The sequence below is a fragment of the Pongo pygmaeus genome, chromosome 8, assembly GCF_028885625.2.
Source record: "Pongo pygmaeus isolate AG05252 chromosome 8, NHGRI_mPonPyg2-v2.0_pri, whole genome shotgun sequence".
Classification (NCBI taxonomy): Eukaryota; Metazoa; Chordata; class Mammalia; order Primates; family Hominidae; genus Pongo; species Pongo pygmaeus.
This window is the reverse complement of record NC_072381.2, coordinates 107716333-107732846: the sequence shown is the minus strand read 5'-3', so window position 1 is coordinate 107732846 and position 16514 is coordinate 107716333. Positions and strand designations below refer to the sequence as shown.

The 16514-nt window shown below is 55.1% G+C and overlaps 2 protein-coding genes across 2 annotated transcripts; one reads left to right on the top strand and one right to left on the bottom strand.

Annotated features, from left to right (window-relative positions):
- Positions 1–3697: 3697 nt before the first annotated feature.
- On the top strand, positions 3698–13563 carry CUEDC2 (CUE domain containing 2). The gene is made up of 9 exons (XM_054436789.2): positions 3698–4153; positions 11605–11688; positions 12011–12154; positions 12243–12304; positions 12408–12547; positions 12633–12815; positions 12952–13013; positions 13094–13154; positions 13240–13563. The coding sequence occupies exons 2-9, from the start codon at positions 11615–11617 to the stop codon at positions 13384–13386; spliced, it is 873 nt and encodes a 290-aa protein (XP_054292764.1). The 5' UTR covers positions 3698–4153; positions 11605–11614; the 3' UTR covers positions 13387–13563.
- A 108-nt stretch (positions 13564–13671) lies between these two features.
- Positions 13672–16068, bottom strand: FBXL15 (F-box and leucine rich repeat protein 15). Its single transcript, XM_054436786.2, has 4 exons — positions 15616–16068; positions 15289–15442; positions 14520–15025; positions 13672–14008 (listed from the first exon to the last, which is right to left on the bottom strand). The coding sequence occupies exons 1-4, from the start codon at positions 15654–15656 to the stop codon at positions 13819–13821; spliced, it is 891 nt and encodes a 296-aa protein (XP_054292761.1). The 5' UTR covers positions 15657–16068; the 3' UTR covers positions 13672–13818.
- Between the last annotated feature and the right edge of the window lie 446 nt (positions 16069–16514).

Sequence of the window (16514 nt, the reverse complement as noted above, 5' to 3'; positions counted from 1 at the left end):
TAAAGGTTTGGCCAGTGGGCAAGATGTGGGCCTGCAGAAGCACCTGGCGGGGAAGTTGGGAGCCCAAACCATCAGCTGCCCCACGGCCTTGGCATTGATGTTGTAGCACTGCCGGGCACCAGAACTGAGTCCACAGGGCATTTGCTAGAGCTCACAGCCTATGGAATTCAGTTCTCAGTGCCAGGTGGCCAAAGTTCTTTCAGCCTGGACGCTGCTCTTGCATGTTCTCTTCTGTGAATTGTCTCCCATTCCCAGGATGAGTAAGTTGAGGCCCAGGATGGTCACATAAGGAACCTGTGATACCAAGAGAACTCCTATTCCAGGGAGGGTCTGAGCTTGGAGCTGAAAATGGGGACCCACAGCTAAGAAAATGGACAGGAGTACTATAAATTCCAACAGGAATTGGAGTAGGTTAAGAGGGGAGGGGGCTCAGGGCCTTGGCAGGGATCCATCCCCAGGCCTGGGTACTGCATACTCAGTCCTGTCGCTTCCTGCCCAGATGTGTTCCTGGTGGGGCCTGATGTGGGGCTTGGAGGGGTGTGGGGCTGGGGAAAGAGCCAGAACACGCACACTGAGAAGGGCATCTCTCTGCAAACCAAGGGGCTTTCTGAGCTAAAGGGAGTCCCCAAGATATGGATCCCCAAGATAGGAGCCCAGCCCAGGAGTCCTAGCTCCCCAGAAATCTCCCCAAAACCCTGAATAAAGGTTTGAAGTACCTGGGATAGTGAGTGGAGGAGAAAGAGTTCCCTGAAGCACACTTTCATTTTCTGGAGAGTTCAGCCCAGGGCTGGGTGCTCCCCTCACTCACATGGCAAAGCTGCAGCCTATCCCAGAGAGGGAAAGCCAAGCCTGCGCCTCAGGGGCACCCCATCCCGACCCCTGCTTGAATCCAGAGAAAGGGACCGCCACTTACCCACGAAACCTCCTCTCTCTGGCTCCTGGGGCTGGATCTGCAACGATGTTCTCAGCCGGTGCTCCTTAAATAAGGCCCCCACCCCCGCCCCAGCCGCCTCCCGCCCCCGCCCCATGCTGGCTCTTCTGAGAAAGGAGGAAGGTGTGGGAGGGCCAGGAACCCTGCCCAGAGAGCCCTTTCTAACCTCAAGCCAGAGCGGGACCCCGCCCCCGCCATTCTTTGAAGCCTCCCCTTCTTCACCTTGGTCTCTAACTGAGTTCTTCCCACCCCTTGAGACCAGCCCGCTGGATTCTCTCTCTACTCTGCCTGAAAAATCTGCCCTTTATGCCAAACTCAAGTCCGGTTTCTCATTTTGAAGCAGGATGATGGGGAATGGATGTGCTAGGGGAAGCTTCAGCGTAGGTTTCTAGCTTTTCCCACCAGCTAAGGCGATCCAGGCACCCAAACACCAGCTGCAAAATTCACTGGAAGGAATGGCGGTGAAGAGGCATCCCTCTGCCTCCTTTAGCTCTGTGTGGGTTCAAGCAGCACCAAAGGGCAGTGGGGAGTCTGTTCCCATTTTGGGGAGGGAGAGACTGAGACCTGAGGGGAAAGAAAATCAGGGCTGAAGTTCCGGCCAGCTTCAGAATCCCTCAGGGCAGGGATCCCGGGAGCCCCTGCCTTACAGTATGTGTGTCCTTGTGTCTGTGGGGGTCCCTCTCCTCAGTCCACCTTCTGTCCTCGACCCCCCAGAACTTGACTCCTGGGGCACAGAGCTGGGACTCCCCAGAGTTTGAGTTGGGAAAGGAGGGACTCCCCCTAAGAAGTCTTTTCCATCCTCCTCCCTTGAAAGCTCAGGAAGTTCTTTCTGATACCTAGTCACATGCAGCTGCCATCCAACAAACGGGATAGGGGAGAGGGGAAGGCAAACAGTCAGAGATGGCTTGCAGGGGTCTTGGGCCAGAACTCAGGGCAGCTCTACTGAGGAAACTTGAAAGTTCCGGGAATGGAGGGTGGTAGGGAGAGAAGAGTCATCAGTATTGTGCAATGGACAGGGGGAAGCAGGAAAGGGGACGGGGGAGGAAAGGGATGGCTGGTCTCTGGAGGACAGGCAAAGGCCTGGGGCTGTGGGCTGCCCATCACCCCCTTCCTAGGGGCCTGCCTGGCCAGAGTTCAAAGTCACTGTCACCCCACCCCTCATTAACCCTAGTATCACCAGGCTGGAGTGGCAGTGTTTTTATGGGCAAAGCTACGCCGAATGTGCCCCTTCCTTCCCTGCTACCTCCCCCAAGCAGCCAACATCTTGCTGTCTCTGAGGCCAGAAGAGGAAGGAGCCTGTTGTGAGGACCAGAGGTGGAAGAGAAAGCAATAAGCAGTCATCCCGTTTTCTCCATAGTTTCTTCTTCCTTCTCCTTCTTTTCTTCTTCTTTTTTTTTTTTTTTTTTGAGACATGGTCTTGCTTTGTCACTCAGGCTGGAGTGCAGTAGCACAATCACGGCTTACTGCAGCCTTGACCTCTGGGGCTCAAATGATCCTCCCACCTCAGTCTCTGGAGTAGCTGGGACTGCTGGCGTGTGTCACCATGCCCAGATAATTTTTTATTTTTTAAATTTTTTATAGAGACGAGGTTTCGCCATGTTGCCCAGGCTGGTCTCAAATTCCTGGGCTCAAGCGATCCTCCCACCTCAGCCTTGCAAAGTGCTAGAATTACAGGTGTGAGCCACGGCAGCATAGTATCTTGGCACTGCCTTAGTCCCTAGGGGAGAGGAAAGATGGGACTTCTCTCTTGGACTGTGAGCTTCCTAAGGGCAGGGACAGCTTCCGGGTCCCCAGCACCCCACAAGGGAACTAGCACTAAAAAGGGCTCATCCCTGCTGATGGGGGATGGGAAATTTTATCCTTGAAGGGGACTCTTCCCCTTGTGACCCATTTCACGGTTCCCAAGAGGGGAGGGCTGTGGGGCTTCCCCACAGGGCAGCACCGGGAATCTGTGGCAGCAGGAACAGAAAGAGGAAGCTGAGGTCTTGTTGGGCCCTGCAGTTCAGTTCTCCTGTCCTAGACAAGCAGCCCTGCCAACATGGGGGATGAAGGCCCCGGGGGGTAGGCATGGTCTACAGGCTGTCCATGACAGGGCTCAGGTGGATCCTCATCCTGGCACCTGCTACCACCCCACCTCTCCCAGACCACGTCCAAAATCCCAGGCTCCACCCTCCGGAGAAACAGACCTGTAGCTCACCCCATTCTGGGGGAGACATTGCTGTTAAGGGAATGCAAAAGGTACAGACAGGGTGGGGAAGTCAGCACCTAAGAGACCAGCCTGGGCCACGTGGCAAAAACCCCGTTTCTACAAAAAAAAAAAAAAAAAAATTAGCTGGGCGTGGTGGCATGCGCCTGTGGTTCCAGCTACTCCGGAGGCTGAGATGGGAGGATCACTTGAACCCAGGAGGTCGAGGCTGCAGTGAGCCACGTTCGCACTCGTGTACCTGCACTCCAGCCTGGGGCTGTAACAGCAAGAAAAAAAAAAAAAGAAAGAGAAGGAAGGAAGGGAGGGAAAGAAAGGAAAATAAAGAAAGAAGAAAAGAAAAGCGGCCAGGCGCGGTGGCTCATGCCTGTAATCCCAGCACTTTGGGAGGCCGAGGCAGGCGAATCACGAGGTCAGGAGTACGAGACCAGGCAGGCCAACATGGTGAAACCCCGTTTCTACCAAAAATACAATAAATTATCTGGGCGTGGTGGCCCACGCCCGTAATCCCAGCTACTCGGGAGGCTGAGGCAGGAGAATCTCTTGAACCCGGGAGGCGGAGGTTGCAGTGCACTCCAGCCCGGGCGACAGTGCGAGGCTCCCTCCCAAAAAAAAAAGAAGAAGAAAAGAAAAAAAAAGTGTGTGCGAGAGAGACGAGAGAAAGAGAGAGACAAAGAAAGAGAAAGGTTTCGGGTCTCTGACGGATGAGAAGGAACAAGACGGGGATGCAGTCCTACCCACTTCGACTCCACCCCCTCTCAAGACCTTCATGCCTAACGACTCCCTACGCGCAACAAAACTGGCCGCCACGGGAGCCCGTCCATAGCCCTGGGTCGTTTGAGAATTAGAGCAGAAGCTCCACCCTGTTGTGGGCACCTTGCCCTTCTCAAACATGGCCGCCACGGCGCCTCTGGAAGGGAACCGCTCTGGGCCCCGCCTTTGATCTCGTTGGTGGGGCTGGCTGGGGGATGAGAGCTGCACCGCGCGGGACAAGTCGCCGGCGGCGCCCGACGGAGCAGGTGATTTCCCCTCCTGCCCCCGGCCCAGGGCTAGGAGAGTCGCGGAGAGCGCTGACCCAGGGTACCCGTCCGATGTGTTCCCCCACGGTACACCCCCAGGGCCCGTCGGACCCCCATCTCTGATTCTCGCCGTGGCCTGTATCAAGCCACATCCAGTTTGCTCCAGGCCTGCCTCGTCATGTGTCCTCCAAGGCCACAGCCGCATCCCTGTGCCCTCGGGCCCACTATTCTGGACGCTTACGGGTGTCCCGCTAGCGGGTTTAGGGAGCTGCTGCTTCAGGGGTCGTCCATCATCGCGGTCCCACTTCCTGTGCTCGCCCTCCCTGTTTGTGCTCCCGCCTGACTTTGGATGCAGGGATCCCTTGTTCCCCTCAATGCCCTTGGTGCCTCTAAGGTCTGACTTGGGTATCAGAGGACAATGATATTCTCTGGGGCCTGCGTTATGGGTCCAGGGCCTCAGGAACCGGGCTTCACAGGGGCTGGGAGAAGCAGTGAAGACCTCCATGCTAGACCCCTTGCTGCCTCCCTGAGAAGTTCGCTAGGACTCCTTTCACACTAGCTCCCAGGATTCCTCCTCCCACATGGCCTGCTCTCCCTCCACTTTAAGCACCTCCCCACCCCAAGGGAGCAGCATAGTACTTCTTACCCTACTCTCACTTAAATTTGTCCACAGTGTCTCTATCTAGCATCTGCAGGGTCCAGGCCTGTGCTGCCCTTGGGAAGCTCCCAGGCTAGCTGGAAGCAGTGAAAGTGGGGCAGTTAGGGTTGGCTGCAGAAAGGGAGTCCTGCAGAATGCGAGTTGGAGAGGCAGAGGGAAAGATGCTCTGAGCTGGGAGAATGGTGTGAGCAAAGATTCTGAAATAGGCAATATAGCCAGCCAGGCAGGAGAGGAGATTCAGAATATAGGATGGGGCCACACAATTTGCATCCTGAGAGGTGATGTAGTGTGGTGGTTAACAGTGAGGGTTCTGGAGCCAGACAGCCTGGGTGTAAATCTGCCATTAACTTGCCCTGGTTAACAGTGAGGGTTCTGGAGCCAGACAGCCTGGGTGTAAATCTGCCATTAACTTGCCCTGTGACCTTGGGCAAGTTACTTAACCTTACAGTGCCTTCATTTCCTTTCAGGTAAAATGCGGATAATACTGCCGGGCGCGGTGGTTCATGCCTGTAATCCCAGCACTTTGGGAGGCCGAGGCGGGTGGATTGCCTGAGGTCAGGAGTTCGAGACCAGTCTGGCCAACATGGTGAAACCCCGTCTCTACTAAAAAATACAAAAAAATTTAGCCAGGCATGGTGGCATGCGACTGTAATCCCAGCTACTCGGGAGGCTGAGGCAGGGGAATTGCTTGAACCAGGGAGGTGGAGGTTGCAGTGAGCCGAGATCGCGCCACTGCACTCCAGCCTGGATGGTAGAGCGAGACTCCGTCTCAAAAAAATAAATAAATAAAATAAATAAAATAAAATGGGGATAATAACAGTATCTACATTTTAGAGTTATTGTAAGGATTAGGTAAGTTAATACTTGTAAAAGTGCTTAGGACAATGCCTGATAAGCAGAGGCAATAAATGCTAATATTACCATCATCAGAGGCATTTAGGCAGGACTCATGACAGGATGACAGTGACATTTGGTAGACACCATCAACCAATGATCTCTAATTTGGGGCCCCCAAGAAGTAATGGGGTTCTGTGGGCTACATCTGGAATTTGAAATGTCTCATGGAAATCATGTTCTTACCCTGGAGAAGGCTGGCTGCTTAGGTGCTACTTAGGAAACCAATCTGGCAGACCAGATCTTCCCCAACTCAGGGGCTATGGCAGACCAGATCTTCCCCAACTTAGGTGCTACTTAGGAAACCAATCTGGCAGACCAGATCTTCCCCAACTCAGGAGCCCCTGAGCAGGAAGGATGTGCTGGGGAAGGCTACCGGGGATGGGGAAGGGTAAAAGAGCTTAGAAGCCTGGGTGAAGTTTGGGTAGACCAGGAACAGGAGGAGGGAGGGAGGATGTTCCTTTGGAAGACAAACTAGAGAAAAGCTTAGGGGAGCAAGTCTTTTTATTTGGGGACAGTGAAGAGTTTCCTAAAAATTCCCTGGCCCCCAGGCCTTGGCTAAAAACCCAGAAGCATGAGACACATCCCTGAGAAGCTTCTTCCCTAGAAACTGGGCTCTCAGGCCGGGCATGGTGGCTCACGCCTGTAATCCCAGCACTTTGGGAGGCCTAGGCGGGCAGATCACCTGAGGTCAGGAGTTCGAGACCAGCCTGACCAACATGGAGAAACCCTGTCTCTACTAAAAATACAAAATTGGCCAAGCGTGGTGGCACATGCTTGTAATCCCAGCTACTCAGGAGGGCTGAGGCAGGAGAATCGCTTGAACCCAGGAGGTGGAGGCTGCAGTGAGCCAAGATCGCGCCATTGCACTCTAGCCTGGGCAACAAGAGTGAAACTCTGTCTCAAAAATAAAATAAATAAATAAATAAATAAAATAATTAAAAAAAAGAAACTGGGCTTTCAGCCAAGTTTCAGTCACCACCACATGGTGGTTCACGCCTGTAATCCCAGCACTTTGGGAGGCCGAGGCGGGCAGATCACCTGAGGTCAGGAGTTCGAGACCAGCCTGGCCAACATGGTGAAACCCCGTCTCTACTAAAAATGCAAAAAATTAGCTGGGCGTTGTGGCAGGCGCCTGTAATCCCAGCTACTCAGGAGGCTGAGGCAGGAGAATCACTTGACCCTCTCAGGTTCACACCATTGCACTCCAGCCTGGACAACAAGAACAAAACTCCGTCTCAAAAAAAAAAAGAAAGAAAGAAAGAAAGAAACTGGGCTTTCATGCAGCAGCCATGGGCCTTTGTCCCAGCAGAGGCTACTATGCAACTGACAGCCCAGTATTCGAGGGTGATGTAACCCAGGGTCGAGGTAGGTCCCTGGAGGCGGCTCTACCCTAAGGGAGCTGCATGATGGGATCTGGTATGCCTGGGCTGAGCCGTTCTGCTCTTCCTCAGGGCCCATGAGGGCTCTGGAGCAGGTGGTATGAATTCCCCTGGTAGGCTGGGGCTTCTCAGTCCTGCTTTCCAAAGTGACCCCTGTGCTATGAGCAACTCTGTTACCACTCAGGGGACCAGGCAACTGTGAGCATAGAAGGTAGCCCTGTCCCAACCCACTTGAAAGTCTTGATATCCTCCCTTCCCCAGAGTAGCCCCTAGAATAGATGCTGAAGTAGGTGACCTGGATTTAAATCTGACTACCGCAGTCAAGCCAGGTGACTCTGGGCAAGTCATTAAACACACTGAACTTCATTTCTTCATAAGTAAATTGGGGTGTAACTGTTTATTGAGTGCCCACTTCATGAGAGATGCTGAGTATACACTGGTGAATGTCAGCCCAGTGTGTAGTCCCTGCTTCATGAGACAACTGGAAGAAACATTAAACATTGTCCAAATAATAATTATGGCTGTGAAAGGTGCTGCTAGTCAGAAAACTTGCAGCCTGCATAGAGAGTGTAATATGGCAGGGACCAAACCAGTTCTAGGTCAGGGGTGACGTCCCTTGAGGAAGGGAATTATTTTATTTTTATTTAAAAATATTTTTCTTTTCTTTTTTTTTTCTTTTTCTTTTTTTTTTTTTTTTGAGACAAAGTCTCGCTCTGTTGTCCAGGCTGGAGTGCAGTGGCGCAATCTCGGCTCACTGCAACCTCCGCCTCCCAGGTTCACGTCATTCTCCTGCCTCAGCCTCCCGAGTAGCTGGGACTACAGGCGCCCGCCACGGCGCCCAGCTAATTTTTGTATTTTTAGTAGAGATGGGGTTTCACTGTGTTTGCCAAGATGGTCTTGATCTCCTGACCGCGTGATCCAACCCCCGGGCCTCCCAAAGTGCTGTGATTACAGGCATGAGCCACCGCGCCTGGCCTAAAAATATTTTTCTACAAAAAGAGAGATGGGGTCTTGATATGTTGCCCAGGCTGGTCTTAAACTCCTGAGCTCAAACGATCCTCCTGCTTCAGCATCCCAAAGTGCTGGAATTACAGGCATGAGGAACCGTGCGCAGCCAAGGAAGGGAATTTTAAAATGAGACCCAAAAGATCAGAGTGACAGTAAGTGAAGGGGTGGAGGCAGAAGGGTGCCCAGGCAGAGGAAAAGTTTGTGTAGCCCTAGCACCTAGAAAAATGCCCGCGCTGGCTAGGTGCTCAATACATACTTGTTGACATGTTCCATTCCCAACGACATGCTTTTAACTCCCAAAAGTCTGTTTGGGAGTCGGGAGCATGTGGGTGGTAATGAATGGCTCCAGACCCATAGGTCCAAATGCCAGCTCATCGTCCCACTCAGATGATGGGGCAGCAGGCTCAGAGGGTACACTACCTTGCCATGAAAGAGTCTGAGTGTTGGCAAACTGAAAGAAAGCCAGGGTGGGGCCGGGTGCTTTGTCACACCTATAATCCCAGCACTTTGGGAGGCCAAGGCAGGTGGATCACCTGAGGTCAGGGGTTCAAGACCTGCCTGGCCAACATGGTGAAACCCCATCTCTACTAGAAATACAAAAATTAGCCAGGTGTGGTGGCACATGTCTGTAATCCCAGTTACTCGGGAGGCTGAAGCAGGAGAATCGCTTGAACCCAGGAGGCAGAGGTTGCAGTGAGCCAAGATGGCGCCACTGCACTCTAGCCTGGGCAACAGAGTGAGGCTCTGTCTCAAAAACAAAACAAACAAACAAAAACAAAAAAAGCCAGGGTGGAGGGAGGGAAATGATCCAGGAAGGTATGGTGCATGGTGAAGCTGGAGAGAGATATAGACAGGGTAAGGCCCGCAATGGAAAGCCATGAAAAGATTCTGGACTTCCCTGAAGGGTAGCAGGAAGGCATTGATAGATTTTAAGCAGGAAAAGATGTGATTTTTTTTGTAAAGATCACACAGCTGTGGTGTGGAGAATAGGTTGTTGGCGGGAAGATGGAATGGGGAGAAGGGTTAGGAAGGTCTTGCAGGCAAGAGATGGAGAAGAGTGGGAGTAGAGATGGAGAGAAATAGATGTGGCAAGAGATAATGATTAGGGCTTGGTGACTGATTGGATGAGGGAGAGCAAGGGGTAGGATGGTGTCAAGGATAATTCCCAGATTTGTGGCAGGAACAGCCAGGTGCCTGGACATGCATTTACTGAGGATGGCCTTGGAGGAGTAAAGCACTTGAGAGAACATTAGTTTGGGACACGCTAAGCCTAAGATGCCTGTAAAAACATACACGTGGCGGGGTTAGGGAGGTAGATGTCCAAGCCTGTAGCTCAGAGGAGACTGGACTAGAGGACTGGACATTTGGGAATTGATGACATGGCATTGGTACATAAAGATGTGGGCCTAGATGAGATCTTCCAGAGAGAGAGAGAGAGAGCGAGCGCTGTAGTGCGGAGAGGCAGCCTTGCATGTGAGGAACTCCCACATTTAGAGGGCAGCAGGGAAGGGGACAGAGAAAGGCCTTCAAAGAAATGGCCAGAGAGGTAGAAGGAAACCAGGAAAGAATGGCATCTCAGAAACCAAAGTTGGAGCTTCTGAAAGGGCAAATAGAAGGTGAAACCACGAGAAATTGCCCCCTCTTTTTTTGTAGATCAGAACCAGACAAAATCGGCAAGCTCATATGGTTCAACCTAATTAGACCAAAACCTGGAAAAAGTAACTGATGACCTCAGTCTAAGAAATTTTGAGGCCGGGTATGGTTACTCATGGCTGTAATCCCAGCACTTTGGGAGGCTGAGGTGGGCGAATTGCTTTGAGCCCAGGAGTTCGAGACCAGCCTGGGTCTCGAACCCTGGACTCAAAACATGGCAAAACTGCATCTCTACTAAAAAAACAAACAAACAAACAACAACAACAAAAAACTAGTAGGTGGTGCGCGCCTGTAGTCCCAGCTACTCCGGAAGCTAAGGCAGGAGGATGGCTTGAGCCAGGGAGATGGAGGTTGCAGTGAGCTGAGATCATGCCACTGCACTCCAGCCTGGGTGACAGAGCCAGACCCTGTCTAAAAAAAAGAAAAAGAAGAAGAAATTTTGGTGGAGATTTTGGAGCAGAAGCCAGACTCAAGATAGGGTGAAGTGGGTAGAATGCGGATAAGAAGGAAAGAAGGAAGTAGAATTGATGGACTTGGTGATTGACTGGTAGGGGTGAAAGAGGGCAAAATCAAGGGTAATCCCCAGGTTTCAGCTTTGGCAGCTGAGTGAGTGGTGTCAGCTGATGAAGCAGATGTGTGTTTGGAGGGGGATGTACACAGATCAGTAGTCTATCATGAGTGTGAGATGCGTGGAACTGGTGGTGCCTCTGAGCCTTCTGAGTGGGATGATGAGCTGGCATTTGGACCTATGGGTCTGGAGCCGTTCATTACCACCCACATGCTCCCGACTCCCAAACAGACTTTTGGGAGCCAAAAGCATGTAGATGGGAATGGAGCATGTCAACAGGTATGTATTCAGCACCTAGCCAGTATGGGCATTTTTCTAGGTGCTAGGGTTACACTCATGAATAAGACAGAGTGTCCCCCTCGTTCCCACCTTGCTTTGGAGCTTCCATTTTATGGGGGCAGACAGACAATAGGCAAATAAGCACAAAATAATGTTAACGGTAGTAAGTGCTATATAGGGTTAAGGGGCATGGAGAAGACTTACTTGCCATAGGTCAGTCAGGGAAGGGCTCTCTGAGGAGGTAACATTTGAGTGGAGCCCTGAGGAGTGACTGGATGAGCCATGGATGTCCCGCAGGACATAGACAGGAGGAAGCTCAGCAAGTCTGAGGGACAGCAAGGTGGGGCGGGAGCGAGCCAGGGAGGAGGGACTGGGGAGGCTGGAGAGCTGGGAAAGGGCCAGATCTGTGGGCTCCACAGGCCTTGGGGAGGAGGATGGAAAGTGCTGTGCAGATAGTCCCAAGCTGCAGGAAGGGCAGGGACTGGGCGAGAGGAGAGAATCCATGAAAGGCTTCTCCTTCTATCTGGGCCCCAGAGCCAGAAAAGCCCCTTTGTGCAGAGGGTGGGTGGCCTGTTCTGGGTGGGGGAAGGGCTGTGCTTGGTCCTGAGGCTGAGCCTTGAGGGGCTGGACAATAGAGCCCCTTGTGGTTGGACTTGGGGGCCAAGGGGCTCCCTCAGTGATGGGATTCCTGAGCCAGGAGGCATGTGACCCCAAGACCCTGTCAGAAGGTCTGGGACTGCTGCTGGGGAATGGGGTAGGGGGGTGGGGAGAGGTGGGGGGGTCGCCTCCTCTAGAGGCTGTCTCCAGACACAGTGCCCTGTCCTGTCTCAGGCTGAAGGAGGTGAGATGGGCGGAGGAGGGGGCATGGTTCTGCTTGGGGGAACAGAGAGGGCAGCATCAACAGATGGTTCCACAGCAGGCCAGGAGGGAGGAGCCGCTGCCCCCAGGCCCAGTGGGTGGGGGCAGGCAGAAGAGGGCCTGGCCATCCTGTCTGTCTGTGTCCCTTCAGAAGAGAGAGCATGGAGCTGGAGAGGATCGTCAGTGCAGCCCTCCTTGCCTTTGTCCAGACGCACCTCCCGGAGGCCGACCTCAGGTAGAGAGGACTCCCCCGGAAGGCTCATGTCAGTGCTGGAGCTGGAGCTGCCGGGCAGTACTATGGGTCCTGGCTGATGGAAAGACAGCAGGAGGGCTGACTAGGATTTGCTGAGAGGCCTTACCTCTCATCCTGTCCCTGTCACCTTTGTTGGGCAGATGGGAAACCATAGCTCTGAGGGAGGGGGTTATACTTTCTGGCCTTAAGGATAAAGGTCTAGCTCATAGACCCCATGAAGCTGAGGGCTGGAGTCTCAGGACAGGTGGGGGTGCTGGAGGCATCCAGTGTCCTACCCAGGGCTTGTCCTATTCCCTTACTGCAGTGGCTTGGATGAGGTCATCTTCTCCTATGTGCTTGGGGTCCTGGAGGACCTGGGCCCCTCGGGCCCATCAGAGGAGAACTTCGATATGGATGCTTTCACTGAGATGATGGAGGCCTATGTGCCTGGCTTTGCCCACATTCCCAGGTAGGTTCTGGCTAGGGCCAGGAGGAGGAAGGGGCTGGCTGATGATGGGGTGGGCAGAGTCATCCTCTCACTGCCCTCATCTTTTCAGGGGCACAATAGGGGACATGATGCAGAAGCTCTCAGGGCAGCTGAGTGATGCCAGGAACAAAGGTGAGTCTGGGGCTCTGGGCACCTGGGTGATTCATAATCCCGCCCCCCCAACTCCCTGCTCCCCAGAGCCTTGGAAACCTGATGCTCTCTTTGCCTCTTTAAGAGAACCTGCAACCGCAGAGCTCTGGTGTCCAAGGTCAGGTGCCCATCTCCCCAGAGCCCCTGCAGCGGCCTGAAATGCTCAAAGAAGAGACTAGGTCTTCTGCTGCTGCTGCTGCTGCTGCTGCAGACATCCAAGATGAGGTACTGGTAGAGGAGGGTACCAATGAGGGACCCAGGGGGCTGGAAAGGGGGGAGTATTGCCTCTTGTTAACATTTGTACCCTTAGGCAACTGGTGCTGAGGAGGAGCTTCTGCCAGGGGTGGATGTACTCCTGGAGGTGTTCCCTACCTGTTCGGTGGAGCAGGCCCAGTGGGTGCTGGCCAAAGCTCGGGGGGACTTGGAAGAAGCTGTGCAGATGCTGGTAGAGGGAAAGGAAGAGGGGCCTGCAGCCTGGGAGGGCCCCAACCAGGTATCTTCTCCCAGCACCCTCTACCATGTAGCCTCAGCTACATTCCACCTTGGTGTTAAGCCCCAACCCCTACCTATCCCCATCTGTTTCCCCTGCTGGTGCCCTTGGGCCTAGACCAGGCCTCCCCTCTCTGCAGGACCTGCCCAGACGCCTCAGAGGCCCCCAAAAGGATGAGCTGAAGTCCTTCATCCTGCAGAAGTGAGTCTGGGCTGGGCTGGGCTGGGCCCTAGAGGGTCTTCCCAGAGTGACAGGAGCTTCACTCAGCCAGTTTTTGACAGGTACATGATGGTGGATAGCGCAGAGGATCAGAAGATTCACCGGCCCATGGCTCCCAAGGAGGTGAGAGAGTTAAGGGTTGCTGGGGATGTGGAATGGGTGGGACTGGCTCCTGGCTTCTGCCACTCACTGCCTGATTGCCTGACAGGCCCCCAAGAAGCTGATCCGATACATCGACAACCAGGTAGTGAGCACCAAAGGGGAGCGATTCAAAGATGTGCGGAACCCTGAGGCCGAGGAGATGAAGGCCACATACATCAACCTCAAGCCGGCCAGAAAGTACCGCTTCCATTGAGGCACTCGCCGGACTCTGCCCGAGCCTTCCAGGCTCAGATCCCAGAGGGATGCAGGAGCCCTATACCCCTACACAGGGGCCCCCTAACTCCTGTCCCCCTTCTCTACTTCTTTGCTCCATAGTGTTAACCTACTCTCGGAGCTGCCTCCATGGGCACAGTAAAGGTGGCCCAAGGAAGGTGTGAGTGCATTCTGGTCATTTCTGCCTCAGGACTGGGATACTATGCCTGTCTGACCTTTCCTCCCCAACCTCGAGTCTCCTATCTTCAACAGGGCAGCACCAGGCAAGAGGGGGTAAAAAGCTCTTTATTTGAAGCTCCAGGGTGGGGCAGGGCACTGGCCTCTCACCAGAGGTCCCCACAGTTCAGTTTCCCTACAGCTCAGTGTCAGGCCCCAGCCACACAGTCCAGCTGTGCTCCGATTGGCAGGCGGGTCAGACCTGCAGGTTGACAAAAGGTGCGAAGCCCGCCATATCCTGCAGCAGCACCAGGGCCTGGTGCAGCGGCGGCTCCACGTCGATGTCCACGCCGCGCTTCCGCAAGCGGCTCAGGCTGGACTCCGCCACATGGTGGCAGTGCCGCACCCGCAGCGAGCGCAGCGCGGGGCAGTACTCGGCCAATGTCCTGAGGGAGGAGCAGGGTGAGGCTAGGGACATGAGGCCACCACACCTTTGGTGGGGTAAGGTGGGGGCCCGGGCTCACTCAGCCTCGGACTGGCTCCGGCAAAATCCCGGTCTCCCTCCAGCTCGGGGCAGGGGCATACTTTTTCCGTCCCTACACAAGGGAGGCGCCTGGATTGGCTTCCAATGAGCTGGAGGCTTCCTGTCTCATTTAAGAGGGGTTCCTGGCCCTCAGCTCCGCCTAGGATTGCAAGATCTCCCCCTTGTTGAAGAAAAGCCAGAAGTCGACTTTCTATGTGAAATCTCCCAATGTGTAAATATTGGTTGAAAAAAGTTTTTAAACTATGGGCTCTCTGGCCTAGGCAATCCTAGAGGCCCTTTCTGTTCAGAATGGGGGTGCTGTGGTTTGCAGGAAGATTCAGAACCCTCAGTCCGGCCTTTTAACAACTACAGCCCGCCCCATACCAGCACAGGCTAAGTGACTGCCCTCCTCCCGCCCTATCAGGCCCAGGCACCTGACACCGTCGCTTCCGACGCGGAGGCAGCCGGTGAGGTCAAGGTGCTGGAGTTCTGGGCAGTTCCGGGCCAACTCTTGAACCGCGGCGTCCCCCACGTTGGCGTTGACGGCCAGAGAGAGGCTGCGGAGACCAGCGCCGCGCCTCTGCGCCAGGTACACGATGGCCTCGTCCTTGAGCTGGCGGCAGGCGGTGAGATCGAGCTCCTCCAGGGCCGGGCAGCGATCAGCGAGGCCGCGCAGCGCCAGGCCGTCCACCCAGTCACAGTGCGCGAGCGACAAGCGCTGCAGGCGTGGGCAGCCCTCGGCCAGCGCCCCAAGCGCCCGGCGACTCAGTTGCCCGCAGCCGCCCAGCGCCACACTCCGCAGCTGCGGATTCCGCGCCAGCACCGGCACCAGGTCCTCGTCTGACAGCCATTCGTGACACGGCGCCAGCGCCAGCTCCTGCAGCCCCTCGGCATCCCGCAGCAGCCTGGCCAATGCGGCCCGCGGGATCTGCGGACCCACCTGCGGGCGGGGAGGCACCCCATCTCTCAGCCCGTCCCGCACTCCTCAGCCGCCTATGCGCCCCTGAATTCTTTTCTGGCAGCCTCCTGCTCTCCCAGGAGAGACCCCACTTTCCCTCTGAGTCGCCACCCACTACTTGCCCTTTGGTGCGTGGATCCCTTCCCGGGCAGCCCCGGCGGCCCAAGGGGGTCCAGAAGGGCATACTGCGGGGCTGGGGGCTGGGCTGTACCCAGGCAGGGGCGGGGCTTCAGCCCCCTGCTCACCTGCGCGGCATCGAAGCGACGCAGCCCGGCCAGGTGAAGCTGCACCAGCGCCCGGAAGGCCCGGCTAACGCGCTGCAGCCGGAGCAGCTGGCGCAGCGGGACCCGGTTCAGGACGTGTGGGAGCAGCACGTCTTCCCAGGGCAGGTCCAGGAGCCTGCAAGTAAAGGGGCGTTGATACTGGCGTCCCGGGGCCACTATTACCTGCGAGTCCGCCTCCGTTATGTTCCTGCGCCCCAGCTCCCAAGAGCGGCCCCCAGACCCAGCCCCGGCTCGGCTCCCCTCCCTCAGGATCCTCTTCCCTCTCTCGGCCCCTCCGGTGCTCGGTACCTGATGGCTCCGGGCTCTTGCTCCCTTCCGGACGGCTCCATCGGTGGCTCCGTCGGCTGTCTATTGCGCGTGCGCAGTAAGATTTTCTCGCTTTGGCCTTGGAGTGGCGGCGCCAAACCCGCCTCCTTGGCCTGTAGAGACAGACCTATTCAATCGAGTGCCGTCTCACCGAGGATCCGATCTGAAAGCTTTTCGGGTGGACCCCAAAACGGAGGCGGAACAGACCGGTGGTGTAACATTAAGCCTCGCCTTCTCGGCTACAGGGCTTGAGGCCTGAAGCTGGAGAATGCGGTGGGCATCAGAGACTGGCTTCTGTCGTCCTCTTGAGCCAGTAGCCGCCTCTGAGCGAAGTGGTGGTGGGAGGAGCAGGCAAGGCCAAACGCGAAGGGGGCGGAGCCAGGACTCCTAGGTTACCGGCTTCGCCTCTGCCCTCTGGTCGCGTTTAGCGACTTTGAAAAACGGGGAGAAACCATCCAGACTCTTACTGTCTGTCACGTAGCAGGTGTTCAATAAGTAATTGTTGAAATAATGAATGAATGGGCGAGGCTATCATTTTTCCCTCATCAAGTAAACCTGCTCAAACCTCCCATTCCTGGTTAATTGTGAAGAGCTATCCAGCCTCTTCCACTTCGTAACAGTTTGGGCCGCGTTTCCGCCGGGGGAGAGAGATGTAGGGGGCGCGAAAAAAGACTATATTTCCAACTGAGTCCCTTTCATTTCCTCCAAAGGTCCAGAGTCCTAAGAAGAATGAGAGCTCAGCTCAGCCCGCCAGGGGTAGTGCTTCTCGGCTGGCCTTGGGTTTAGTTGTAGGGTCTGGGGCTGGGTCCGCCCTGGGACAGTGACGCCCCAGACCTCTGGATTCAGCTTCAGGGCTGCCTCTCACCGCGTCCCCAGGTCCC

Coding starts and splice junctions, on each gene's coding strand:
- FBXL15 (XM_054436786.2), bottom strand. CDS start 15,656: ATGGAGCCGTCCGGAAGGGAGCAAGAGCCCGGAGCCATCAG. Junction 15,443..15,615: donor CAAGAGCCCGGAGCCATCAG/GTACCGAGCACC, acceptor CTTTACTTGCAG/GCTCCTGGACCTGCCCTGGG. Junction 15,026..15,288: donor GTCGCTTCGATGCCGCGCAG/GTGAGCAGGGGG, acceptor CCCCGCCCGCAG/GTGGGTCCGCAGATCCCGCG.
- CUEDC2 (XM_054436789.2), top strand. CDS start 11,615: ATGGAGCTGGAGAGGATCGTCAGTGCAGCCCTCCTTGCCTTTGTCCAG. Junction 13,014..13,093: donor AAGTCCTTCATCCTGCAGAA/GTGAGTCTGGGC, acceptor AGTTTTTGACAG/GTACATGATGGTGGATAGCG. Junction 13,155..13,239: donor GGCCCATGGCTCCCAAGGAG/GTGAGAGAGTTA, acceptor ATTGCCTGACAG/GCCCCCAAGAAGCTGATCCG.